Source organism: Electrona antarctica (assembly GCF_951216825.1).
Source record: "Electrona antarctica genome assembly, contig: scaffold_64, whole genome shotgun sequence".
NCBI lineage: Eukaryota > Metazoa > Chordata > Actinopteri > Myctophiformes > Myctophidae > Electrona > Electrona antarctica.
In genome coordinates, this window is record NW_027638477.1 from 738,655 (window position 1) to 765,787 (window position 27,133).

Consider the following 27,133-nt stretch of genomic DNA (forward strand, 5'->3'; position numbering starts at 1 on the left):
AGTTCTGACTGCAATGGGAAGTTCATTCCATAGTTTAGATTGGGAGTGAGTCTGTAGTTCTGACTGCAATGGGAAGTTCATTCCATAGTTTAGATTGGGAGTGAGTCTGCAGTTTTGACTGCAAGGACGTTCATTCCATAGTTTAGATTGGGAGTGAGTCTGTAGTTCTGACTGTAATGTCTGTAAAGTCTGGGACGTGTGGAGCGTTGTCCAGGGCGTTTTAGAGAAGGGGGAAGAGTCTGGGACGTGTGGAGCGTTGTCCAGGGTGTTTTAGAGAAGGAAGAAGAGTCTGGGACGTGTGGAGCGTTGTCCAGGGTGTTTTAGAGAAGGGAGAAGAGTCTGGGACATGTGGAGCGTTGTCCAGGGTGTTTTAGAGAAGGGAGAAGAGTCTGGGACGTGTGGAGCGTTGTCCAGGGTGTTTTAGAGAAGGGAGAAGAGTCTGGGACATGTGGAGCGTTGTCCAGGGTGTTTTAGAGAAGGAAGAAGAGTCTGGGACGTGTGGAGCGTTGTCCAGGGTGTTTTAGAGAAGGGAGAAGAGTCTGGGACGTGTGGAGCGTTGTCCAGGGTGTTTTAGAGAAGGGAGAAGAGTCTGGGACTTGTGGAGCGTTGTCCAGGGTGTTTTAGAGAAGGGAGAAGAGTCTGGGACTTGTGGAGCGTTGTCCAGGGTGTTTTAGAGAAGGGAGAAGAGTCTGGGACGTGTGGAGCGTTGTCCAGGGTGTTTTAGAGAAGGGAGAAGAGTCTGGGACGTGTGGAGCGTTGTCCAGGGTGTTTTAGAGAAGGGAGAAGAGTCTGGGACGTGTGGAGCGTTGTCCAGGGTGTTTTAGAGAAGGGAGAAGAGTCTGGGACGTGTGGAGCGTTGTCCAGGGTGTTTTAGAGAAGGGAGAAGAGTCTGGGACGTGTGGAGCGTTGTCCAGGGTGTTTTAGAGAAGGGAGAAGAGTCTGGGACGTGTGGAGCGTTGTCCAGGGTGTTTTAGAGAAGGGAGAAGAGTCTGGGACGTGTGGAGCGATGTCCAGGGTGTTTTAGAGAAGGGAGAAGAGTCTGGGACGTGTGGAGCGATGTCCAGGGTGTTTTAGAGAAGGGAGAAGAGTCTGGGACTTGTGGAGCGTTGTCCAGGGTGTTTTAGAGAAGGGAGAAGAGTTAATATTGTGGAAAAGTAAATCTTCCTAATATTGATCATGTGTTTTTGTCTTCCCAGAATGCATCTCTGCAGACGGAGAGCGTGTTGCTGAAGGATCAGGTCAAACAGCTGGACAACCAGAACAATTCCCTCAACAACCAGATGGGGGCGCTGCAGAGACACACCAGCTCCCTGCAGGAGCAGAACACCGGCCTGCACACACACACTGCTAAGCTACAGGCACGCACGCACACACACACACACACACACACACACACACACACACACACACACACACACACACACACACTGCTAAGATACAGGCACGCACGCACACACACACACACACACACACACACACACACACACACACACACACACACACACACACACTGCTAAGATACAGGCACGCACGCGCACACACACACACACACTGCTAAGATACAGGCACGCACGCGCACACACACACACACACACACACACACACACACACACACACACACACACACACACACTGCTAAGATACAGGCACGCACACACACACACACACACACACACACACACACACACACACACACACACACTGCTAAGATACACGCACGCACACACACACACACATACACACACATGCAAACTCCACACAGCAACTGTTCTTATTACATTCTGACACTTGCTTTGGCAACAATGTAAACGTATGTTTTCTCATGCCAATAAAGCTCCTCTGAATTGAAAAGTGAATTGACTAGTAGCAACAAAATAAAACTAGACAATATTGTTCCTGAAGAAACAATGTGGGCTTTGAGTCTGTATTAATTGTATTCACATAATTATAACAATTGATTCATATAATTATGATGATGTATACATCTAATTATTATAATGTATTCATCTAATTATAATAATGTATTCATCTAATTATAATAATGTATTCATCTCATTATAATAATGTATTCATCTCATTATAATAATGTATTCCTCTCATTATAATAATGTATTCATGTCATTATACTAATTGTATTCATGTTATCTCAGGTGGAGAACTCCACCCTGTCGTCCCAGAGCTCCTCCCTCATGGCCCAGAATGCCGTGCTGCAGGGTCAGGTGACCGCGCTGGAGGCGGAGTCAGAGTCGTGGCAGCGTCAGCGCGAGGAGGCGCGGCTGGGCCGTGAGAGCGTGCTGGGCGAGCACGACCGCCTGATGAGCGTGCACGAGAGGCAGGCGCACGAGTACGAGGCCCTGATCAGTCAACACGCCGCGCTGAAGAGCAAGGTCAGGGCGGTGGAGGGGGAGCAGCGCACGCTGCACGGGAAGTATGTACGCACACACACACACACACATACATACACACACATACATACGCACACACACACACACATACATACACACACACACACACACACACACACACACATACGTACGTACGCATGCATGCACAGAAAAACATGGAACATATATAATATATTCTGTCTGTCTGTCTGTCTGTCTGTCTCTCTAGGTACTGCGCTCTGCTGCAGCAGAAGGAGAAGTGGGAGGAGCTAGAGGGGCGTGGTCAGAAGGAGAGGGAGGAGCTAAGCCTGGAGGTTCAGAAGACACGCCTCCTGCAGCAGGAGAACCTGCAGCTGAAGACTGAGCTGGACAGGTGCACGTTACGCACACACGCACGCACGCACGCATGCACACACATGGAACTATCCCATTGAGACAAAGCGGGTGCTATGGGCTATAGTTCCACACATTGGAACTATCCCATTGAGACAAAGCGGGTGCTATGGGCTATAGTTCCAAACATTGGAACTATCCCATTGAGACAAAGCGGGTGCTATGGGCTATAGTTCCACACATTGGAACTATCCCATTGAGACAAAGCGGGTGCTATGGGCTATAGTTCCACACATTGGAACTATCCCATTGAGACAAAGCGGGTGCTATGGGCTATAGTTCCAAACATTGGAACTATCCCATTGAGACAAAGCGGGTGCTATGGGCTATAGTTCCAAACATTGGAACTATCCCATTGAGACAAAGCGGGTGCTATGGGCTATAGTTCCACACATTGGAACTATCCCATTGAGACAAAGCGGGTGCTATGGGCTATAGTTCCACACATTGGAACTATCCCATTGAGACAAAGCGGGTCTTCTTCGTCGTGTCTGGCCATCCTCTATATCACGTCTTTCCAGTGGTTGGCGCAGGCGAGTGCAGCGGCATTTGGTTCGGCCAGGTCATCTCCAGGTCATCTCCAGGTCATCTCCAGGTCATCTCCAGGTCATCTCCAGGTCATCTCCAGGTCATCTCCAGGTCATCTCCAGTGCATTGAGGAGCATTTGGCTCGGCCAGGTCATCTCCAGGTCATCTCCAGGTCATCTCCAGGTCATCTCCAGGTCATCTCCAGGTCATCTCCAGGTCATCTCCAGTGCATTGAGGAGCAGAGATACATCCCATAATGTGGTCCATTGTTTGTGGCTCGCCACACACGCATGCATCAGAAAAAGTCAGTTTCCACTTCTTCATGGATGCCTTGCAGCGTCCCTCGCCGCCCCGCAGACGGTTCAGGGTTTTCCAGACGGCCCAAGATTGGTCATGGCCAGTCGCTAGACATTAATCTGGGGTGATGCCTCTCTCTGTCCACTGGGTTGTCTGGCTACCCATGCTGCTCCACTGGCTGTGCCACTCCGCGGTCCTGGCGACAGATGGTGTGGTCTCCAGTTCTGCAGTGGTATCCAGGAAGCTACTTCTGGACCTGAGCCGTTTTTGGGGGGCAAAGTGTTCGTGCAGTGAGTGCCGGTTGTCATGGGCCTGCTTTGTGCGCTCGGCTTTGGCGGTGACTGCTCTGCGGATGTCAGGGGGGGGCGATTCCAGAGAGGGCGTAGAGGCAGGGTATGGGGGTTGTTTTGATGCACCCAGTCATTATCCTGCAGGTCTCGTTGAGGATAGGGTCTAGTTTGCGTGCGTGACTTGATTTATACCATGCAGGGCAGGCATATTCGGCGGTAGAAAAGCACAGGGCTAGTGCCGTTGTGCGCAGCGTGCTTGGGTGAGCTCCCCACTTTGAGTTGGTTAATTGGCGCAGGAGGTTGTTCCTGGTGGACACCTTGGCTCTCGTCTTCTGGATGTGCTCTTTGTAGCTGAGGGTACGGTCTAAGGTCACTCCCAGGTAGACCGGGTGCTGGTGGTTCTCAAGCCTTATTCCGTCCCAGATTACATTGAGCTCCCGTTTGGCCTCCTTGTTTTTAAGGTGGAAGCTGCAGATTTGTGTCTTCCCGGGGTTTGGACGCAGGTGGTTTTTCAGATAGTATGTGGACATATCTGTCAGTCCTTGTTCCAGGGTTGACTCCACTTCTGGGAAGGTATGCTGCTGCGTTGTCATGGCTAGGTCATCTGCGTAGATGAACCTGCTGCATCCTTCTGGTAGGGGCTGGTCGTTGGTGTAGACGTTGAAGAGGAGAGGTGCCAGGACGCTGCCCTGCGGCAGACCGTTGTTCTGGTGGAACCATCTGCTTTTTTTATTGTTGAGTGTGACGTAGAACATCCGGTTGCTCAGGAGACATCTGATTGTGTTGCACAGTTTGGCATCTGCTGTGATGTCGAAAAGTTTTTTGTGTTGGACGGTGTCATAAGCTGCCGAAAGATCGACAAAGGCAACGCCTGTTATCAGCTTCTTCTGGTAGAGGAGAGGAGAGGAGAGGGTCTCTGGCTGGGTCGGGTCGGGTCTCTGGCTGGGTCGGGTCTCTGGCTGGGTCGGGTCGGGTCTCTGGCTGGGTCGGGTCGGGTCTCTGGCTGGGTCGGGTCTCTGGCTGGGTCGGGTCGGGTCTCTGGCTGGGTCGGGTCTCTGGCTGGGTCGGGTCTCTGGCTGGGTCGGGTCTCTGGCTGGGTCGGGTCTGGCTGGGTCGGGTCGGGTCTCTGGCTGGGTCGGGTCTCTGGCTGGGTCAGGTCGGGTCTCTGGCTGGGTCGGGTCTCTGGCTGGGTCAGGTCGGGTCTCTGGCTGGGTCGGGTCGGGTCTCTGGCTGGGTCGGGTCTCTGGCTGGGTCGGGTCGGGTCTCTGGCTGGGTCGGGTCTCTGGCTGGGTCGGGTCGGGTCTCTGGCTGGGTCGGGTCTGGCTGGGTCGGGTCGGGTCTCTGGCTGGGTCGGGTCTCTGGCTGGGTCGGGTCGGGTCTCTGGCTGGGTCGGGTCTCTGGCTGGGTCGGGTCTCTGGCTGGGTCGGGTCGGGTCTCTGGCTGGGTCGGGTCGGGTCTCTGGCTGGGTCGGGTCTCTGGCTGGGTCGGGTCTCTGGCTGGGTCGGGTCGGGTCTCTGGCTGGGTCGGGTCGGGTCTCTGGCTGGGTCTCTCGGAATGTCGGAAATAATCGGATCTCGGTTGGCTGACATTTGAAAGAAATCTCGGCAAGCTGAAAACACCACCTCCGCTGTTTTCGACCAATCGTAGCCTACCTCCTAATGTTTAATTTATTCACGTGCAGAACAGATGTACAAGCTAACAACCTGACTGATGCAATGCATAATGCACTTGTAGGAAGGTTGTAGATCTGCTATTTTCGGTAGCAGTGTATTATGGAGGGCTCAAGCTGTCCAGCTTGCTTTTTTTTGTCTTTTTCCCGAAATCATCTCGCGGTCAACCAGTCGACCGCGATCGACTGGTTGGGCACCCCTGCTTGTACAACATATTGATTGATTTTGACTCCTCCCCCTAGGTTGACTGACAGCAGAGCCCAGCTGTCCGAGCAGTGGGAGGGGCTCCAGCAGAGAACCAATGAGCTGAAAGAGTCGCTAAGCTCCGCCCAGCAGGAAGCCAGTCGTTGGATGGAGCAATACGATTCGCTGGTGGAGCAGCACCAGGCCCTGGACCTGACCATGACCAAACTGGACAACCACTGTGAGGTGAGACAGGTCAACCTGTCTGTCTGTCTGTCTGTCTGTCTGTAATGTGTGAGGCTGACTTCATAGTTCATACTGATGGCAAAAATAATGTGTCACAATGTTCAATGTGACATGAGTATGTCCCAGCTCGCCCCCTCAGGTCACTATCGGTACTGTCCCAGCTCGCCCCCTCAGGCTGATCGAAATTCCAACTAATGGCAAAAGACACGGCGAAGCTGCCTTTGCCAGCTACGTACCTAGGGTGTGGAACTCTCTTCCTCTCCATATCAGACTGGCAACCTCAGTTGATGACTTTAAGAAGCGGCTAAAAACCCACTACTATGACCTCGCCTTTAACTGATTCTGTTTCCTTCATGATTCCTTATCTTAAATTTACTCTTAATTTCAACGAATTCTACTGACCAGATTTGAAGCTATTACTTTTGTTTTTACCCTTGTTCTATTTTTTGCATGCATGTGATTTTTTTCTATTTACTGTATGTAAAGCACTTTGAACTACACTTGTGTCTGAAAGGTGCTCTATAAATAAAGATTATTATTATTATTATTAATGTCTGTTCAACATCTGATCTGTGTGGAAGTACATCAGATTTATAACATTGTTTAAGTACATCAGATTTATAACATTGTTTAAGTACATCAGATTTATAACATTGTTTGGAAGTACATCAGATTTATAACATTGTTTAAGTACATCAGATTTATAACATTGTTTAAGTACATCAGATTTATAACATTGTTTAAGTACATCAGATTTATAACATTGTTTGGAAGTACATCAGATTTATAACATTGTTTAAGTACATCAGATTTATAACATTGTTTGGAAGTACATCAGATTTATAACATTGTTTAAGTACATCAGATTTATAACATTGTTTGTACCAGCATCAACTAAGATGCTGAACGAGGCTCTGAAACAGCAGTAACTGTGAGGCTAGATTATCCACATCATGGTGTGTCTGTCTCTGTAATGTATTTTTGTTTGTCATTAATGTTTTATGTGTGGCTGTAGCTGGGGTGAAAGCCCAAGACAAATTTCCTTTGTGGACAATAAAGTTTACCTTGACCTTGTGTGTGTGTGTGTGTGTGTGTGTGTGTGTGTGTGTGTGTGTGTGTGTGTGTGGGTGTGGGTGTGGGTGTGTGTGCGTGCAGCTGCTCAGCAGGCTCAAAGGGAACCTGGAGGAGGAGAACCACCACCTCCTGAGTCAGATCAGTCTGCTGAGTCAACAGAACCACAGCCTGCTGGAGAGGAGCATGGAGAGCAAAGAGTTAAACCACCAGGAGCAGAAAATATACATGTAAATATATATCTATATATAAATGTCTGTGTGTGAACTCTCTCAGATGTGTCGGTGTATATATATAATATAATATATATTATATATATAATATATTTTCTATCCTAGCGATGTTTTTTAGTTCTTTATATTTTCAGAGATAAGCTGAACTCTCTGAGGCGACAGAAGGATGTATTGTGTATATATGTATATAATATATTTTCAGAGTGTTGTGTATATATGTGTATATATTTTTTTCAGAGATAAGCTGAACTCTCTGAGGCGACAGAAGGAGAAACTAGAGGAGAAGATCATGGACCAGTACAAGTTCTACGACCCCGCCCCCAAAAAGTAATGTGTTTTAGCTGTTTTGTGTCTTATTCTACTGATGTTTATGTCACTAAGGTCAAGGTTTTCAAGCTCCTCTTAATGAAAGAATAAAAAAGAAACACAGCCCCTCATGCATTAGGACAATATCAGTCACCAGAAGCAGAGACGTGTGTTTTCAACCAGTCTAACGTTCATTAGAAGGACAATATCAGCCACCAGAAGCAGAGACGTGTGTTTTCAACCAGTCTAACGTTCATTAGAAGGACAATATCAGCCACCAGAAGCAGAGACGTGTGTTTTCAACCAGTCTAACGTTCATTAGAAGGACAATATCAGCCACCAGAAGCAGAGACGTGTGTTTTCAACCAGTCTAACGTTCATTAGAAGGACAATATCAGCCACCAGAAGCAGAGACGTGTGTTTTCAACCAGTCTAACGTTCATTAGAAGGACAATATCAGTCACCAGAAGCAGAGACGTGTGTTTTCAACCAGTCTAACGTTCATTAGAAGGACAATATCAGTCACCAGAAGCAGAGACGTGTGTTTTCAACCAGTCTAACGTTCATTAGAAGGACAATATCAGTCACCAGAAGCAGAGACGTGTGTTTACAACCAGTCTAACGTTCATTAGAAGGACAATATCAGTCCCCAGAAGCAGAGACGTGTGTTTACAACCAGTCTAACGTTCATTAGAAGGACAATATCAGTCACCAGAAGCAGAGACGTGTGTTTTCAACCAGTCTAACGTTCATTAGAAGGACAATATCAGTCACCAGAAGCAGAGACGTGTGTTTTCAACCAGTCTAACGTTCATTAGAAGGACAATATCAGTCACCAGAAGCAGAGACGTGTGTTTTCAACCAGTCTAACGTTCATTAGAAGGACAATATCAGTCACCAGAAGCAGAGACGTGTGTTTTCAACCAGTCTAACGTTCATTAGAAGGACAATATCAGCCACCAGAAGCAGAGACGTGTGTTTTCAACCAGTCTAACGTTCATTAGAAGGACAATATCAGTCACCAGAAGCAGAGACGTGTGTTTTCAACCAGTCTAACGTTCATTAGAAGGACAATATCAGTCACCAGAAGCAGAGAAGTGTGTTTTCAACCAGTCTAACGTTCATTAGAAGGACAATATCAGTCACCAGAAGCAGAGACGTGTGTTTTCAACCAGTCTAACGTTCATTAGAAGGACAATATCAGTCACCAGAAGCAGAGACGTGTGTTTTCAACCAGTCTAACGTTCATTAGAAGGACAATATCAGCCACCAGAAGCAGAGACGTGTGTTTTCAACCAGTCTAACGTTCATTAGAAGGACAATATCAGTCACCAGAAGCAGAGACGTGTGTTTTCAACCAGTCTAACGTTCATTAGAAGGACAATATCAGCCACCAGAAGCAGAGACGTGTGTTTTCAACCAGTCTAACGTTCATTAGAAGGACAATATCAGTCACCAGAAGCAGAGACGTGTGTTTTCAACCAGTCTAACGTTCATTAGAAGGACAATATCAGTCACCAGAAGCAGAGAAGTGTGTTTTCAACCAGTCTAACGTTCATTAGAAGGACAATATCAGTCACCAGAAGCAGAGACGTGTGTTTTCAACCAGTCTAACGTTCATTAGAAGGACAATATCAGTCACCAGAAGCAGAGACGTGTGTTTTCAACCAGTCTAACGTTCATTAGAAGGACAATATCAGCCACCAGAAGCAGAGACGTGTGTTTTCAACCAGTCTAACGTTCATTAGAAGGACAATATCAGTCACCAGAAGCAGAGACGTGTGTTTTCAACCAGTCTAACGTTCATTAGAAGGACAATATCAGCCACCAGAAGCAGAGACGTGTGTTTTCAACCAGTCTAACGTTCATTAGAAGGACAATATCAGTCACCAGAAGCAGAGACGTGTGTTTTCAACCAGTCTAACGTTCATTAGAAGGACAATATCAGCCACCAGAAGCAGAGACGTGTGTTTTCAACCAGTCTAACGTTCATTAGAAGGACAATATCAGCCACCAGAAGCAGAGACGTGTGTTTTCAACCAGTCTAACGTTCATTAGAAGGACAATATCAGTCACCAGAAGCAGAGACGTGTGTTTTCAACCAGTCTAACGTTCATTAGAAGGACAATATCAGTCACCAGAAGCAGAGACGTGTGTTTTCAACCAGTCTAACGTTCATTAGAAGGACAATATCAGTCACCAGAAGCAGAGACGTGTGTTTACAACCAGTCTAACGTTCATTAGAAGGACAATATCAGTCCCCAGAAGCAGAGACGTGTGTTTACAACCAGTCTAACGTTCATTAGAAGGACAATATCAGTCACCAGAAGCAGAGACGTGTGTTTTCAACCAGTCTAACGTTCATTAGAAGGACAATATCAGTCACCAGAAGCAGAGACGTGTGTTTTCAACCAGTCTAACGTTCATTAGAAGGACAATATCAGTCACCAGAAGCAGAGACGTGTGTTTTCAACCAGTCTAACGTTCATTAGAAGGACAATATCAGTCACCAGAAGCAGAGACGTGTGTTTTCAACCAGTCTAACGTTCATTAGAAGGACAATATCAGCCACCAGAAGCAGAGACGTGTGTTTTCAACCAGTCTAACGTTCATTAGAAGGACAATATCAGTCACCAGAAGCAGAGACGTGTGTTTTCAACCAGTCTAACGTTCATTAGAAGGACAATATCAGTCACCAGAAGCAGAGAAGTGTGTTTTCAACCAGTCTAACGTTCATTAGAAGGACAATATCAGTCACCAGAAGCAGAGACGTGTGTTTTCAACCAGTCTAACGTTCATTAGAAGGACAATATCAGTCACCAGAAGCAGAGACGTGTGTTTTCAACCAGTCTAACGTTCATTAGAAGGACAATATCAGCCACCAGAAGCAGAGACGTGTGTTTTCAACCAGTCTAACGTTCATTAGAAGGACAATATCAGTCACCAGAAGCAGAGACGTGTGTTTTCAACCAGTCTAACGTTCATTAGAAGGACAATATCAGCCACCAGAAGCAGAGACGTGTGTTTTCAACCAGTCTAACGTTCATTAGAAGGACAATATCAGTCACCAGAAGCAGAGACGTGTGTTTTCAACCAGTCTAACGTTCATTAGAAGGACAATATCAGTCACCAGAAGCAGAGAAGTGTGTTTTCAACCAGTCTAACGTTCATTAGAAGGACAATATCAGTCACCAGAAGCAGAGACGTGTGTTTTCAACCAGTCTAACGTTCATTAGAAGGACAATATCAGTCACCAGAAGCAGAGACGTGTGTTTTCAACCAGTCTAACGTTCATTAGAAGGACAATATCAGCCACCAGAAGCAGAGACGTGTGTTTTCAACCAGTCTAACGTTCATTAGAAGGACAATATCAGTCACCAGAAGCAGAGACGTGTGTTTTCAACCAGTCTAACGTTCATTAGAAGGACAATATCAGCCACCAGAAGCAGAGACGTGTGTTTTCAACCAGTCTAACGTTCATTAGAAGGACAATATCAGTCACCAGAAGCAGAGACGTGTGTTTTCAACCAGTCTAACGTTCATTAGAAGGACAATATCAGTCACCAGAAGCAGAGACGTGTGTTTTCAACCAGTCTAACGTTCATTAGAAGGACAATATCAGCCACCAGAAGCAGAGACGTGTGTTTTCAACCAGTCTAACGTTCATTAGAAGGACAATATCAGTCACCAGAAGCAGAGACGTGTGTTTTCAACCAGTCTAACGTTCATTAGAAGGACAATATCAGTCACCAGAAGCAGAGACGTGTGTTTTCAACCAGTCTAACGTTCATTAGAAGGACAATATCAGTCCCCAGAAGCAGAGACGTGTGTTTTCAACCAGTCTAACGTTCATTAGAAGGACAATATCAGTCACCAGAAGCAGAGACGTGTGTTTTCAACCAGTCTAACGTTCATTAGAAGGACAATATCAGTCCCCAGAAGCAGAGACGTGTGTTTTCAACCAGTCTAACGTTCATTAGAAGGACAATATCAGTCCCCAGAAGCAGAGACGTGTGTTTTCAACCAGTCTAACGTTCATTAGAAGGACATTAGGGACTTTAAGCAACGACTGTTTCAGGACGGCGACGCTATGCGGATGTACGGCGGCTATGACACCGTCGCTGTAGCTGTCAAAATCGTTAAGCAAACAGCCGTCGGCGAGGGCGACATTGGTTCCCATGGTGACGCGTCTATGCAGCATGTGTCAAACATAAACACTTTTTTTAAAAACACCCCGTCGCGCGTCAGCTAACGTGCCGATATTGCTTAATTCTTACATGCGCTGGACATGATCAGCAGTGGAAAGAGGAAGGTGCAGGAGCAATCTGTGTTATTCTAAAACCGTTTTAATAAACATGGTTAATATGACATATGGTATATTAGTGTTATTTCTTCATTCAGAGCATGCCAACACATTACACAGCATAAGAGAGGTGATGGAGCAATCGGTGTAAATGTATGACAGCTATAATTTCAATAAACATGGTTATGACATGGCGTTGTAGACACTACGTGTAAGTGTAGGTTCTCCCGTAGTAGAAAGGGCTGCGACGGAGAGCAGGTCCATTTCCGGTTGCCGTAGCTGACTGCCGTATCCGTCGTTGCTTAAAGTCGCTAATATCAGCCACCAGAAGCAGAGACGTGTGTTTTCAACCAGTCTAACGTTCATTAGAAGGACAATATCAGTCCCCAGAAGCAGAGACAAGTGTTTTCAACCAGTCTAACGTTCATTAGAAGGACAATATCAGTCACCAGAAGCAGAGACGTGTGTTTTCAACCCGTCTAACGTTCATTAGAAGGACAATATCAGTCACCAGAAGCAGAGACGTGTGTTTTCAACCAGTCTAACGTTCATTAGAAGGACAATATCAGCCACCAGAAGCAGAGACGTGTGTTTTCAACCAGTCTAACGTTCATTAGAAGGACAATATCAGTCACCAGAAGCAGAGACGTGTGTTTTCAACCAGTCTAACGTTCATTAGAAGGACAATATCAGTCACCAGAAGCAGAGACGTGTGTTTTCAACCAGTCTAACATTCATTAGAAGGACAATATCAGTCCCCAGAAGCAGAGACGTGTGTTTTCAACCAGTCTAACGTTCATAGCTATAGCTTTGTTAAAATTAACACATGAATATTCATATTGTAGGAAGAGCCAGTATAATTAAGTCATGAATAATAATATTGTAGGAGGCAGTATATGTAACTCATGAATATTAATAATGTAGGAGGAGTCAGTGAGGTGGGGCTAAAGCTTTGTCATTAATTAACTCATGAATATTCATATTGTAGGAGGAGCCAGTGGGGTGGGGCTAAAGCTTTGTCATTAATTAACTCATGAATATTCATATTGTAGGAGGAGCCAGTGGGGCGGGGCTAAAGCTTTAGCTAAGCTGATGAAGCCCAATCGTAAGGAGAGCAGCAGAGAGAGGCCCCTCCCCTCCCCCCCCACCCATCCTTCCCCCGGGCGACACCCCCCCGCCCCTGCCCCCCCGCACAGGAAGTGACACGCCCGACAACAACGGACATGCCCACGGCAACCACCACGCCCACCAGTCCCCGGGACTCACGCCCGTTGGCCGAGGTAACGCACACACACGCACACACACACACACACACACACACACAGTATGCATGTGACTGGTTGTTCTTTTTTTCCCCCATATTTAATTTTATTTATTTATTTATTTAATGATTTTATTTATTTGTGATTAAAGTTTAAAGTTGTAAAAGCTAGTTAATGGAGTCTCTAGACAGATTGAGTTTGTCACCAGACCTAGTTCTTGTTCAGCGTCTAATTGTTGAGTAGAAACTGTTCCAGAGTCTGGAGGTGCTGCTCTTGATGCTCATGTAACGTTTGTGAGGACATGAATAACAACAAAGAATTTAAATGATGAACTAAAAGCAAGACTGTAGAAGTGGGTCTTGAGCTGTGCTCTACAGAGGCTGCCTGTCGAAGGTACAGTTTGTTCCATGCCGTCGGCCCCTAGAAGCAGAAAGCTGCTTCACCGTGTTTTTAGTTGCCATTTTTAAGGCACAGCGAGCAGGCCAGCAGTGGAAGACCTGAGGGGGCGGTTTGGGACATATTTAGGCAGGCAGTCATGTAGGTAGGAAGGTTTGGGACATATTTAGACAGGCAGTCATGTAGGTAGGAAGGTTTGGGACATATTTAGACAGGCAGTCATGTAGGTAGGAAGGTTTGGGACATATTTAGACAGGCAGTCATGTAGGTAGGAAGGGTTGGGACATCAGGCAGTCATGTAGGTAGGAAGGTTTAGGACATATTTAGACAGGCAGTCATGTAGGTAGGAAGGTTTGGGACATATTTAGGCAGGCAGTCATGTAGGTAGGAAGGTTTGGGACATATGTGACCACATTTGACTGAGAGACTGCCATTGGATTCTTTTGAATTTTTGTTTTTTCATGTCATATGAAAGCAGGAAATCATAGTTTCAAATTGACATATTGGTTGTTCAGTTTGACCCACCAGTTTTGGAGATATGGCTTATAGAGTAATGTCTTGCAGAAAACAGCGATTTGAGAAAACAGGTTTGAAAGGTTCACTTCTGTCGTCTCTAACATTACACCTAGCTACATGTTTAAGCATTTATTTCATATTTACATGTCGATTTCAGCTCTGACACTTATTTCAGACATGCTCTAGTATGTGAAGAGTCTGCCTGTGCTATTAACTCATTTAAAAAAAAAAAAAAAGCTGGAATGTGCGCGATGGCAGGCTCTCAGTCAAATCTGGTCACATATTTAGACAGGCAGTCATGTAGGTAGGAAGGTTTGGGACATATTTAGACAGGCAGTCATGTAGGTAGGAAGGTTTGGGACACCTTTTGTATGATTATTAGTCATGAACACATTCTCTAGACACCGGCCGTGTGCCTCATTTAGCTTTTTAAGCGTTTTTTCTGTTAATTTCAGTGCACTGAGATCTTTGTTTATGAAGGAGCTGTTTTCCTTTCATTTATTACCTCTTTTATATCCTTAAGGTCATTATGATTTATTATTTGGGTAGATTTGTATCTCCTTTTTCAGAAACAACCAAGCCAAGGGAATGCAGTCCAGGGTGACTCGGCCCTTTGCCTTCATTACTACAGGAGAGAGATGTGCCATAGAGTATATGACTGGACATGACCCACTGTATATACCACGCTCTCTTCTGTCTCTCTCTCTCTCTCTCTCTCTCTCTCTCTCTCTCTCTCTCTCTCATATATACATGTCTATGTAACATCCACTCATGGAACACAGGGTTGTGGGTGTGGTGAAGCTCCACCAGGTGGCACCAAACACCACCGAGTCATGTGTGGGATTATATATAAATTACCTTTAGTCACCCCCCACCATGGCAGGCAGGCAGGCAGGCAGAAAGCAGACAGACAGACAGACAGACAGACAGACAGGCAGGCAGACAGGCAGGCAGACAGACAGACAGACAGACAGACAGACAGACAGACAGACAGACAGAATGTTTTCTAGATAATTGCTCTCATACAGACCATGCAGAAAAAGCCACCAGTGTGTGTGTGTGTGTGTGTGTGTGTGTGTGCGCGTGTGTGTGCTTGAGAGTGCGTGTGTGTGTCCATGCGCGTGTGTCTCTGTGCGTGTCTCTGTGCGTGTCTGTGCGTGTCTCTGTGCGTGTCTGTGCGTGTCTCTGTGCGTGTCTCTGTGCGTGTCAAACGTTCAGCCAAGAAAAACAAAAGTATTGTCTAAACAGTGAGTCTGATGAGATGATGCAACTCTTCTTCTGCAAGGAACGCACTTTATCGTTTTATCACCACTGGAAAAACACAATATCAGTCTCCAGAAGCAGAGACGTGTGTTTTCAACCAGTCTAACGTTCATTAGGACAATAGGCGTTCTCAATTAAGATGAATATCAAATATATTAAATACTGAATCTATCAACTTAACAACTGTCCTTTTTTAATCTCTTCTCATTGATTTTGTAATCATGATTAAACTCTTTAATTCTGATTGAACTCTTAATTAACAGCATGATATTAACTCTCATTAATCATTCTGTCATGATATTAACTCTCATTAATCATTCTGTCGCTTGTCTCTCTTTTCTATTGTCTCTCTTTGTTGTCATCCATTGTCTTTATTCTATTGTCTTTATTCTATTGTCTTTATTCTATTGTCTTTATTCTATTGTCTGTTTGTTTTCTATTTGCGCCCTTTTCCTGTGTTCTCTCCTTTATTGCATCTCTCTCTCTCTCTCTCTCTCTCTCTCTCTCTCTCTCTCTCTCTCTCTCTCTCTCTCTCTCTCTCTCGCTGTCTCTCTCTCTCTCTCTCTCTCTCTCTCTCTCTATTTATCTGTCTCTCTCTCTCTCTCTCTCTCTCTCGCTGTCTCTCTGTCTCTCTCTCTCTCTCTCTCTCTCTATTTATCTGTCTCTCTCTCTGTCTCTCTCTCTCTCTCTATTTATCTGTCTCTCTCTCTGTCTCTCTCTCTCTCTCTCTCTCTCTCTCTATTTATCTGTCTCTCTCTCTGTCTCTCTCTCTCTCTCGCTCTGTCTCTCTCTCTCTCTCGCTCTGTCTCTCTCTCTATTTATCTGTCTCTCTCTCTGTCTATATCTCTATATCTCTGTCTCTCTCTTTGTCTCTCTATCTCTATATATCTGTCTCTCTCTCTGTCTCTCTATCTCTCTATCTCTCTCTCTCTCTCTCTCTCTCTCTCTCTCTCTCTCTCTCTGTCTATATCTCTATCTCTCTGTCTATATCTCTATATCTCTGTCTCTCTCTCTGTCTATATCTCTATATCTCTGTCTCTCTCTCTGTCTATATCTTTCTCTCTCTGTCTCTCTATCTCTATCTCTCTCTCTGTCTATATCTCTCTGTCTCTCTCTCTGTCTCTCTCTCTGTCTCTCTCTCTCTGTCTCTCTCTCTCTCTCTCTCTGTCTCTCTCTCTGTCTCTCTCTCTGTCTCTCTCTCTCTATCTCTATCTCTCTCTCTGTCTCTCTCTCTCTCTCTCTGTCTCTCTCTCTCTATCTCTATCTCTCTCTCTGTCTTTCTCTCTCTGTCTCTCTCTCTCTGTCTCTCTCTCTCTATCTCTATCTCTCTCTCTGTCTATATCTCTCTGTCTCTCTCTCTGTCTCTCTCTCTCTGTCTCTCTCTCTCTCTCTCTCTGTCTCTCTCTCTGTCTCTCTCTGTCTCTCTCTCTCTCTCTCTCTCTCTCTCTCTCTCTCTCTCTCTCTCTCTCTCTCTCTCTCAGCTCACAAACGTTTCCATTTCCTGCGCAGTAAAAGTCAAGATAAGCTCCTCCCCCCTGCCAGCCCCTCCCCCTCGCTCGCCCCCTCCCTCTCTCTCACCAGACGACTGCGTTTCTGGTCCTCCTCTGACATCATGGCGGACGTCATGACATCATCATGACATCATCGTGATGATGTCACCATCGCCTTCAACGGAGCCATCTTCATCATCATCATCTTCATCATCACAACACAAAAACTACATCTTTATCGACTTAACACTTTCAGTGCCATGGACGAAGGTCTTTGTCTGTTTAAATCCAACCGTTAAGTGCCATGGGGGCGGAGTCATCATCTTTGAATGTTATATATTGATTAACCCTTTAGGACTGAGAACAGATTCTACTAAATGTTTTCTAAATCCTAACAGTTTTCTGAAAAAACCTCATGTTTCTATATCAGTGGTTCTCACAGGGTTAAAACCTCATGTTTCTATATCAGTGGTTCTCACAGGGTTAAAACCTCATGTTTCTATATCAGTGGTTCTCACAGGGTTAAACCCTCATGTTTCTATATCAGTGGTTCTCACAGGGTTAAAACCTATGTTTCTATATCAGTGGTTCTCACAGGGTTAAACCCTCATGTTTCTATATCAGTGGTTCTCACAGGGTTAAAACCTCATGTTTCTATATCAGTGGTTCTCACAGGGTTAAACCCTATGTTTCTATATCAGTGGTTCTCACAGGGTTAAACCCTCATGTTTCTATATCAGTGGTTCTCACAGGGTTAAACCCTATGTTTCTATATCAGTGGTTCTCACAGGGTTAAACCCTCATGTTTCTATATCAGTGGTTCTCACAGGGTTAAACCCTATGTTTCTATATCAGTGGTTCTCACAGGGTTAAACCCTCATGTTTCTATATCAGTGGTTCTCACAGGGTTAAAACCTATGTTTCTATAGCAGTGGTTCTCACAGGGTTAAACCCTCATGTTTCTATATCAGTGGTTCTCACAGGGTTAAACCCTCATGTTTCTATATCAGTGGTTCTCACAGGGTTAAACCCTATGTTTCTATATCAGTGGTTCTCACAGGGTTAAAACCTATGTTTCTATATCAGTGGTTCTCACAGGGTTAAAACCTATGTTTCTATATCAGTGGTTCTCAAAGGGTTAAAACCTATGTTTCTATATCAGTGGTTCTCACAGGGTTAAACCCTCATGTTTCTATATCAGTGGTTCTCACAGGGTTAAAACCTATGTTTCTATATCAGTGGTTCTCACAGGGTTAAAACCTATGTTTCTATATCAGTGGTTCTCACAGGGTTAAAACCTATGTTTCTATATCAGTGGTTCTCACAGGGTTCAAACCTATGTTTCTATAGCAGTGGTTCTCACAGGGTTAAAACCTATGTTTCTATAGCAGTGGTTCTCACAGGGTTAAAACCTATGTTTCTATATCAGTGGTTCTCACAGGGTTAAAACCTATGTTTCTATATCAGTGGTTCTCAAACTACTTCATGTCAAGGACCCCCAGAATTATCTGTATTGGGCCGCCGACCCCCATCTGAAAATATGTTATTCCAGGGACCCCTGGAACAACGTGAAAACATTTGCTGTGAAAGAATATATATTAAAAGAATTGCACACATTTTCACGACAGTGTGTGTGTGTGTGTGTGTGTGTGTGTGTGTGTGTGTGTGTGTGTGTGTGTGTGTGTGTGTGTGTGTGTGTGTGTGTGTGTGTGTGTGTGTGTGTGTGTGTGTGTGTGTGTGTGTGTGTGTGTGTGTGTGTGTGTGTGTGGTGCGTGGGTGCATGTGTGCGTGCATGTGTGTGTGTGTGCGACAGTCACTAATTCATTGCTTTAATTAGATTAGATGTGTGACCACGCCCACTCACGCTGTGATTGGTTCGACAGGTGTGACGGACAGGGGGCGGGGCCTATACCACAGCAGCACGCCGCGAGGCAGCAGTGACAGCGTCAACGGAGAGGAGGCGGGGCTTGGACAAGGTCAAGGTCATTCAACTTTGTCTTCACAAATTGGGGGAAATATCTGCTATCTGTGCATTAGGGTACACTGTCGTATAAAATAACATTTGATGTTCTTTGATGTTCAATTACTTAGTTTAAAGGTTTGTTCAGTGATTTCACTTAATTCAAAATTATTTTTTTGTTTTGTTGTGATAATCCTCCCTACTATAGAGTGTGCTGACCATATAAGGAGTTCCTCCCTGTCCCCAGTTAACCCCTGGGGGTAAAAAAAAACCGTAGGTTTCGTTTTTGGCTAGGTGGCCCAGCCTTCATCCAATCAGGATGAACACACACGTGTTCATCCTGATTGGATGAACACGTAGAGCGTGCATGTAAACATCTTGTTACCAGGGCGGACCGGGGGATTTTTCCAAACCACCCAAATCACTGAATGCTCCTTTAAGTTGTAAAACGTAATATTCTATGTTCAAATACTTAGTTAAAGTTGTGTAACGTAACCTTTTGCTGTCCCAGCAGGCCAGACCCCCAGGCCTCTCATCCAGACCCCCAGGCCAGTCAGTTCCTCTCCCAGCCAACAGGCCTCCTCTCTGGGCCTGGTCAACCAGACCCCCAGGCCAGTCAGTTCCTCTCCCAGCCAACAGGCCTCCTCTCTGGGCCTGGTCAACAACTCCAGCTCCAGGCCTGGCTCAGCAGCCGGCCGGAGGCCCCAAGGTTAGTGTGTGAAGAATAGCAGATCCACAAGCACTTGGTTCTGTTCTTCTGTTTCAGCTCATTGTGGAGCGAGGCAGGCGGCTTCGCTTCACTTGGGGTTTCTGCTTCGATGTCCGAACCAATGCTCCGTCGGACCATAGTATGCCTCCCCGTTATACCAGACACCATGCAAGGCCTCCCCGTTATACCAGACACCATGCAAGGCCTCCCTGTTATACCAGACACCATGCAAGGCCTCCCCGTTATACCAGACACCATGCAAGGCCTCCCCGTTATACCAGACACCATGCAAGGCCTCCCTGTTATACCAGACACCATGCAAGGCCTCCCTGTTATACCAGACACCATGCAAGGCCTCCCCGTTATACCAGACACCATGCAAGGCCTCCCCGTTATACCAGACACCATGCAAGGCCTCCCTGTTATACCAGACACCATGCAAGGCCTCCCCGTTATACCAGACACCATGCAAGGCCTCCCCGTTATACCAGACACCATGCAAGGCCTCCCTGTTATACCAGACACCATGCAAGGCCTCCCTGTTATACCAGACACCATGCAAGGCCTCCCTGTTATACCAGACACCATGCAAGGCCTCCCTGTTATACCAGACACCATGCAAGGCCTCCCTGTTATACCAGACACCATGCAAGGCCTCCCCAGACACCATGCAAGGCCTCCCCGTTATACCAGACACCATGCAAGGCCTCCCCGTTATACCAGACACCATGCAAGGCCTCCCTGTTATACCAGACACCATGCAAGGCCTCCCTGTTATACCAGACACCATGCAAGGCCTCCCTGTTATACCAGACACCATGCAAGGCCTCCCTGTTATACCAGACACCATGCAAGGCCTCCCTGTTATACCAGACACCATGCAAGGCCTCCCCAGACACCATGCAAGGCCTCCCTGTTATACCAGACACCATGCAAGGCCTCCCTGTTATACCAGACACCATGCAAGGCCTCCCCAGACACCATGCAAGGCCTCCCCGTTATACCAGACACCATGCAAGGCCTCCCCGTTATACCAGACACCATGCAAGGCCTCCCTGTTATACCAGACACCATGCAAGGCCTCCCTGTTATACCAGACACCATGCAAGGCCTCCCTGTTATACCAGACACCATGCAAGGCCTCCCCGTTATACCAGACACCATGCAAGGCCTCCCCGTTATACCAGACACCATGCAAGGCCTCCCTGTTATACCAGACACCATGCAAGGCCTCCCTGTTATACCAGACACCATGCAAGGCCTCCCTGTTATACCAGACACCATGCAAGGCCTCCCTGTTATACCAGACACCATGCAAGGCCTCCCCAGACACCATGCAAGGCCTCCCCGTTATACCAGACACCATGCAAGGCCTCCCCGTTATACCAGACACCATGCAAGGCCTCCCTGTTATACCAGACACCATGCAAGGCCTCCCTGTTATACCAGACACCATGCAAGGCCTCCCTGTTATACCAGACACCATGCAAGGCCTCCCTGTTATACCAGACACCATGCAAGGCCTCCCTGTTATACCAGACACCATGCAAGGCCTCCCCAGACACCATGCAAGGCCTCCCTGTTATACCAGACACCATGCAAGGCCTCCCTGTTATACCAGACACCATGCAAGGCCTCCCCGTTATACCAGACACCATGCAAGGCCTCCCCGTTATACCAGACACCATGCAAGGCCTCCCTGTTATACCAGACACCATGCAAGGCCTCCCCGTTATACCAGACACCATGCAAGGCCTCCCCGTTATACCAGACACCATGCAAGGCCTCCCCGTTATACCAGACACCATGCAAGGCCTCCCTGTTATACCAGACACCATGCAAGGCCTCCCCGTTATACCAGACACCATGCAAGGCCTCCCTGTTATACCAGACACCATGCAAGGCCTCCCCGTTATACCAGACACCATGCAAGGCCTCCCCGTTATACCAGACACCATGCAAGGCCTCCCCGTTATACCAGACACCATGCAAGGCCTCCCTGTTATACCAGACACCATGCAAGGACACTTCGACACTAACTCTGGGGGAGCCCACAGGGATCGAACCGGGAACCTCACGGTTACCATCCGGTCACTCTACCGCTGAGCCATAAAAACGTGAATAACTCTTGATCTAAATCAATGCTTCCAATTCTAAGCAAAGATCATGTGTTAGACCGCCCACCGCGGTCCCGTCGCTAGTCGCGTTAGAAGTAATCATACTTCCCTTTGCTGTCGATCGCCTTCGGGGCTGTTTTGGCTACATGCTATGCTACATGCTATGCTACATGCTATGCTAACTGCACAATGACGATGGAGGGCTGTGTCGCCTTGAAATGGGCTCTGAAGCTGCAAATGGCTGGGGGTCCTGGTTTAATGGTTCCACATCCCGCCGGGCGTTAAGGTTGTTAAGGACGCCACTGGGAATAACACCAACGACTTCTCACCCTTAACGGGGCGTGGCTTTGGGATCCGGCGCCATGGCGGAGCGCGGCATGGACGGAGCGGAGCGCGGTGCGGCCCTAAACGCCACCTTCGGGAATAAAACGTGTGAAAACCACTGGATGTAAATTTGTGTTTATGAAATATGAATGTTTATGTAAATGAATATGAATATGCATGTGTTTCTATGAATATTCAGGTTTCCACGGCGATGAAGACTCCATGTTTGGTCTCCATGGTAACGGTCTGAATTACAACACCACGTCACTATCCAACTCCCCTGTGAACTGTAGAGGTACGCACGCACCCACGCACGCGCACTCACGCACGCATGCACGCACGCACACACACACTCACGCATGCACCAGTGGCGTATATCTACAATAAGGCGAGGGCAGGCGTCCGCCTGTCCAAATCCATTTTCTGCCAAAATCCATACAATGAGAAAAAAATCACACCCGTGTGAACTGAGTGGTGCATCACTCAGTTCAGGGACGTCACATACTAACCATAGCAACCATGCTCGTTGTTTTGGTACGAACACGTGTACACGGGTACAAGAGTACACCGTGTACCGTGTACCTCTTGTACCCGTGTACACGGGTACAAAGGTACGAACACGTGTACACGGGTACACGGGTACAAAGCCAGTTGTTGGAGTGGTTTGCACCACTCAAAAAAGAGAGGACAAAAACAAGACCTGAGAACTATTAGTGGACAGCTGATTGGCCGTTGCGGTAGAGCAGCTGATTGGCCGTTGCGGTAGAGCGCGACCCTCAATCACACATTGGAATATAAATGCAGGCCTTTCAGCCTTTGTATCCTGGTGTCTGGCAGGTATATCTCTGTATCCTACTGTCTGGCAGGTATATCTCTTTATCCTACTGTCTGGCAGGTATATCTCTGTATCCTACTGTCTGGCAGGTATATCTCTGTATCCTACTGTCTGGCAGGTATATCTCTGTATCCTACTGTCTGGCAGGTATATCTCTGTATCCTACTGTCTGGCAGGTATATCTCTGTATCCTACTGTCTGGCAGGTATATCTCTGTATCCTACTGTCTGGCAGGTATATCTCTGTATCCTACTGTCTGGCAGGTATATCTCTGTATCCTACTGTCTGGCAGGTATATCTCGAGCGATGCGACCGGTTTTGATATCACTAATTTGACAGAGATTAACACATCTTGCCCAAAATGTAATTCCTGGAAACGCCACTGGCATGCACACACAACACACACATTGACACGCACGCACACACGCACGCACACACACACACTTACATGCAGACAGACACATTGTGACATCACTTCCTGTCTGGTTCCAGACGCGTCGGATCGCCACGGACGCCCAGCCAGCTTCTCCAGCGATGATGTCACCGCAGGCCTCAACCAATCACAGTCCCTGTCCCGTAGCTCCACCCTCCCGTACGACATGGCCCATCCCCCCCAGAGAGGGGGCGGGGCCAAGGCTAAGCCCCGCCCAGGCTCTCCAGGAAGTGAGATGGTGACGTTGGAACAGTTCCTACAGGAGAGCAACGTCAAGTCTCCTCCCATGGTAACCATAGCAACCTGCTCTACTGCACCTCTCTCTCTACCTCTCTCTCTCTCTACCTCTCTCTCTCTCTGTCTCTCTCTCTCTACTCTCTCTCTCTCTCTACTCTCTCTCTGTCTCTCTCTCTCTACCTCTCTCTCTCTACTCTCTCTCTCTACTCTCTCTCTCTCTCTGTCTCTCTGTCTCTCTCTCTCTATCTTCTCTCTCTCTCTGTCTCTCTATCTTCTCTCTCTCTCTGTCTCTCTATCTACTCTCTCTCTCTGTGTCTCTCTCTCTCTCTCTCTGTGTCTCTCTCTCTCTACTCTATCTCTCTCTCTCTCTCTCTCTCTGTCTCTCTCTCTACTCTCTCTCTCTCTCTGTCTCTCTCTCTCTGTCTCTCTCTCTCTCTCTCTCTCTCTCTCTCTCTCTCTCTCTGTGTGTCCTCTCTCTCTGTCTCTCTCTACCTCTCTCTCTACTCTCTCGCTCTCTCTCTGTCTCTCTGTCTCTCTCTCTCTCTCTCTCTCTCTCTCTCTATCTTCTCTCTCTCTCTGTCTCTCTATCTTCTCTCTCTCTCTGTCTCTCTATCTACTCTCTCTCTCTCTCTCTCTCTCTCTCTCTCTCTGTGTCTCTATCTCTCTCTCTCTCTCTCTCTCTCTCTCTCTCTCTCTACTCTATCTCTCTCTCTCTCTCTCTCTCTCTCTCTCTCTCTCTCTCTCTACTCTATCTCTCTCTGTCTCTCTCTCTACTCTCTCTCTCTCTCTCTCTGTCTCTCTATCTACTCTCTCTCTCTGTGTCTCTCTCTCTCTCTCTCTCTCTCTCTCTCTCTCTCTCTCTCTCTCGCTCTCTCTGTGTGTCTCTCTCTACTCTATCTCTCTCTCTCTCTACTCTATCTCTCTCTCTCTCTACTCTATCTCTCTCTGTCTCTCTCTCTCTCTCTCTCTCTCTCTCTCTCTCTCTCTCTCTCTCTCTCTCTCTCTCTCTTTCCTCTCTCTCTACTCTATCTCTCTCTGTCTCTCTCTCTACTCTCTCTCTCTCTCTCTGTGTCTCTCTCTCTACTCTCTCTATCTCTGTGTGTGTGTGTGTGTGTGTGTGTGTGTGTGTGTGTGTGTGTGTGTGTGTGTGTGTGTGTGTGTGTGTGTGTGTGTGTGTGTGTGTGTGTGTGTGTGTGTGTGTGTGTGTGTGTGTGTGTGTGTGTGTGTGTCTCTCTCTCTATGTCTCTCTCTCTCTGTGTCTCTCTCTCTCTCTCTCTCTCTAAAAAAAAAATGAACTGTGAACTGAACTATTTATAAATGTGTGAACTATGAACTGAACCAGTTAATTTATAAATGTGTGAACTATGAACTGAACCAGTTCATTTATAAATGTGTGAACTATGAACTGAACCAGTTCATTTATAAATGTGTGAACTATGAACTGAACCAGTTCATTTATAAATGTGTGAACTATGAACTGAACCAGTTCATTTATAAATGTGTGAACTATGAACTGAACCAGTTCATTTATAAATGTGTGAACTGTGAACTGAACCAGTTCATTTATAAATGTGTGAACTATGAACTGAACCAGTTCATTTATAAATGTGTGAACTGTGAACTGAACCAGTTCATTTATAAATGTGTGAACTGTGAACTGAACCAGTTCATTTATAAATGTGTGAACTGAAATACAGTGCCTATAATTGCCCGTTAACCCAGTCTGGACGGGAACCCGTTTTGGTGTTTTAACTAAGCATTACGTTATACTTTAGCTATTGAAAAATAGCAGATCTACAAGCTCGTAGCTTGTTGGTCTGCTATTTTTGAAAAATCGTGAAAATGTGGCACAAATCTTTGAATATATATTCTTTCAGAGCGAACGTTTTTTTTTATTTCGACGTCAGGCCTGAATGGGTTAACTGTATAATTATGCTGCTAAACTTCAGGTTTACTTCAGGTTTACTTAAGGTTTACTTCAGGTTTACTTCAGGTTTACGGCAAAATACAGTTAACTCCTCTTTTCACACAGTGAAGAGTAAATTAATTCTACTTACATTAGCCCTGGGTTGATCCCTAGGTGATCAACAGCAATGGAGCGCGCAGCATCTCCATCGCTGCACGCACCCCCGCACCCCCCCCCCCCCCCCCGCACCACCCCAGGTTCAGGTTTCTCCAGGACGTAGAAATAAATGAATAAATTATGTTAATTTATTTCAGGTTTCTCCAGGACGTAGAAATAAATGAATAAATTATGCTAATTTCTTCGCAGGTTTCAACAGGAAGTAGGGAGGACCTAATGACCGACTATTTCACCCGAGGCCCCTCCCACTCGGCTCCCACTGGCCGAGACCACACCACTCCCACCAGCTACGTCACGCCCACTGTTCAGCCGGCCAACCAGAGACCGGGACAGAGCGTTAAGCCCTCCCCCCGCCAGCCCGTGGGCCAATCGCTGGCCTCCTCGGCCCAGGCCCAGGCCCAGCCCCTCCCCCTCCCACCCGGCCAGAGAAGCAGCCAATCGCTGAGCAGAGCTTTCAGCCTGGCCTCGGCCGATTTGCTGCGCTGCAACGGACCAACCGACGGTTACCGCGGCAACGACGGCTCGCCGACCATCGGCCAATCAGACGTGGTGCTTCGCCGTCCGGGGGGCGCGGCCGCCAGGGAACGGCCGCTGTCGGAGCGGCTCGCCGGGCCGGCCAATCAGCAGGCGGATATGACCTTCCTAAGCTCCGCCCCACTCCACCATTCGTCGTCTCTCAACCTGCAGACGCAGCGATTGGCCGAGAGGGAGCGAGACCGAGAGCGAGGCCACGCCTACCGCGGAGAGGTCGCCATGGTGACGCCCGTCAGGGTGGTCCCTGCGCCGCCATTGGACGATGACGACGGCGGCTCAGAGCAGGGGGAGGGGCTTAGGGAGGGCCGCCCCCCTGCCGCTGACCCCGCCTCCCGCCTGAAGAAAGAAGAGGAAGGGGAGGAGCCTAGACCCAAAAGTACACCCGCCTCCCCCGACCCCAATAACGACCCACAGACCGTTTGGTATGAGTACGGCTGTGTCTGAGACGGTGGACCCCCAAATGACCCCCAGGGACCCCCAAATGACCCCCGTGGAACCCCAGGGACCCCCAAATGACCCCCAGAGACCCCCAAATGACCCCCAGGGACCCCCAAATGACCCCCAGGGACCCCCAAATGACCCCCAGGGACCCCCAAATGACCCCCGCGGAACCCCAGGGACCCCCAAATGACCCCCAGAGACCCCCAAACGAACACTGATGACCCCGCGGACCCCCAGAGACCCCCAAACGAACACTGATGACCCCGCGGACCCCCAGAGACCCCCAAACGAACACTGATGACCCCCGCGGACCCCCAGAGACCCCCAAACGAACACTGATGAGCCCCGCGGACCCCCCGTTTGAACACAGATATGCCAGGGACCCCCATGAGAGAACACGTTCACGGTTCTAGCAGTGATTCTCAACCATTTTCATTCCAGGGACCCCCAGCAGTCTAACATGCATTAGTCTGTACGGACGGACCCCGATATACACACGATATACACACTCTGAACTGAGTGGTGCTCTACTGTACTGTGTGTGTGTGTGTGTGTGTGTGTGTGTGTGTGTGTGTGTGTGTGTGTGTGTGTGTGTGTGTGTGTGTGTGTGTGTGTGTGTGTGTGTGTGT

The 27,133-nt window shown here is 47.4% G+C and overlaps 1 protein-coding gene across 1 annotated transcript in view; it reads left to right on the plus strand.

Moving 5' to 3' along the window:
* LOC306918063 (protein Daple-like) overlaps positions 1-26,558 on the plus strand; it is a 94,101-nt gene extending 67,543 nt beyond the window's left edge. The window contains 13 exon segments of the mRNA XM_079530953.1: positions 1,197-1,358; positions 2,151-2,428; positions 2,614-2,757; positions 5,805-5,991; positions 7,147-7,292; positions 7,533-7,622; positions 12,957-13,044; positions 13,046-13,184; positions 18,715-18,807; positions 19,306-19,500; positions 22,141-22,236; positions 23,269-23,498; positions 25,719-26,558. Of these exon segments, the coding sequence (XP_079387079.1) occupies positions 1,197-1,358; positions 2,151-2,428; positions 2,614-2,757; positions 5,805-5,991; positions 7,147-7,292; positions 7,533-7,622; positions 12,957-13,044; positions 13,046-13,184; positions 18,715-18,807; positions 19,306-19,500; positions 22,141-22,236; positions 23,269-23,498; positions 25,719-26,507 (2,637 nt within the window). The 3' untranslated portion in view covers positions 26,508-26,558.
* Positions 26,559-27,133: the final 575 nt, after the last annotated feature.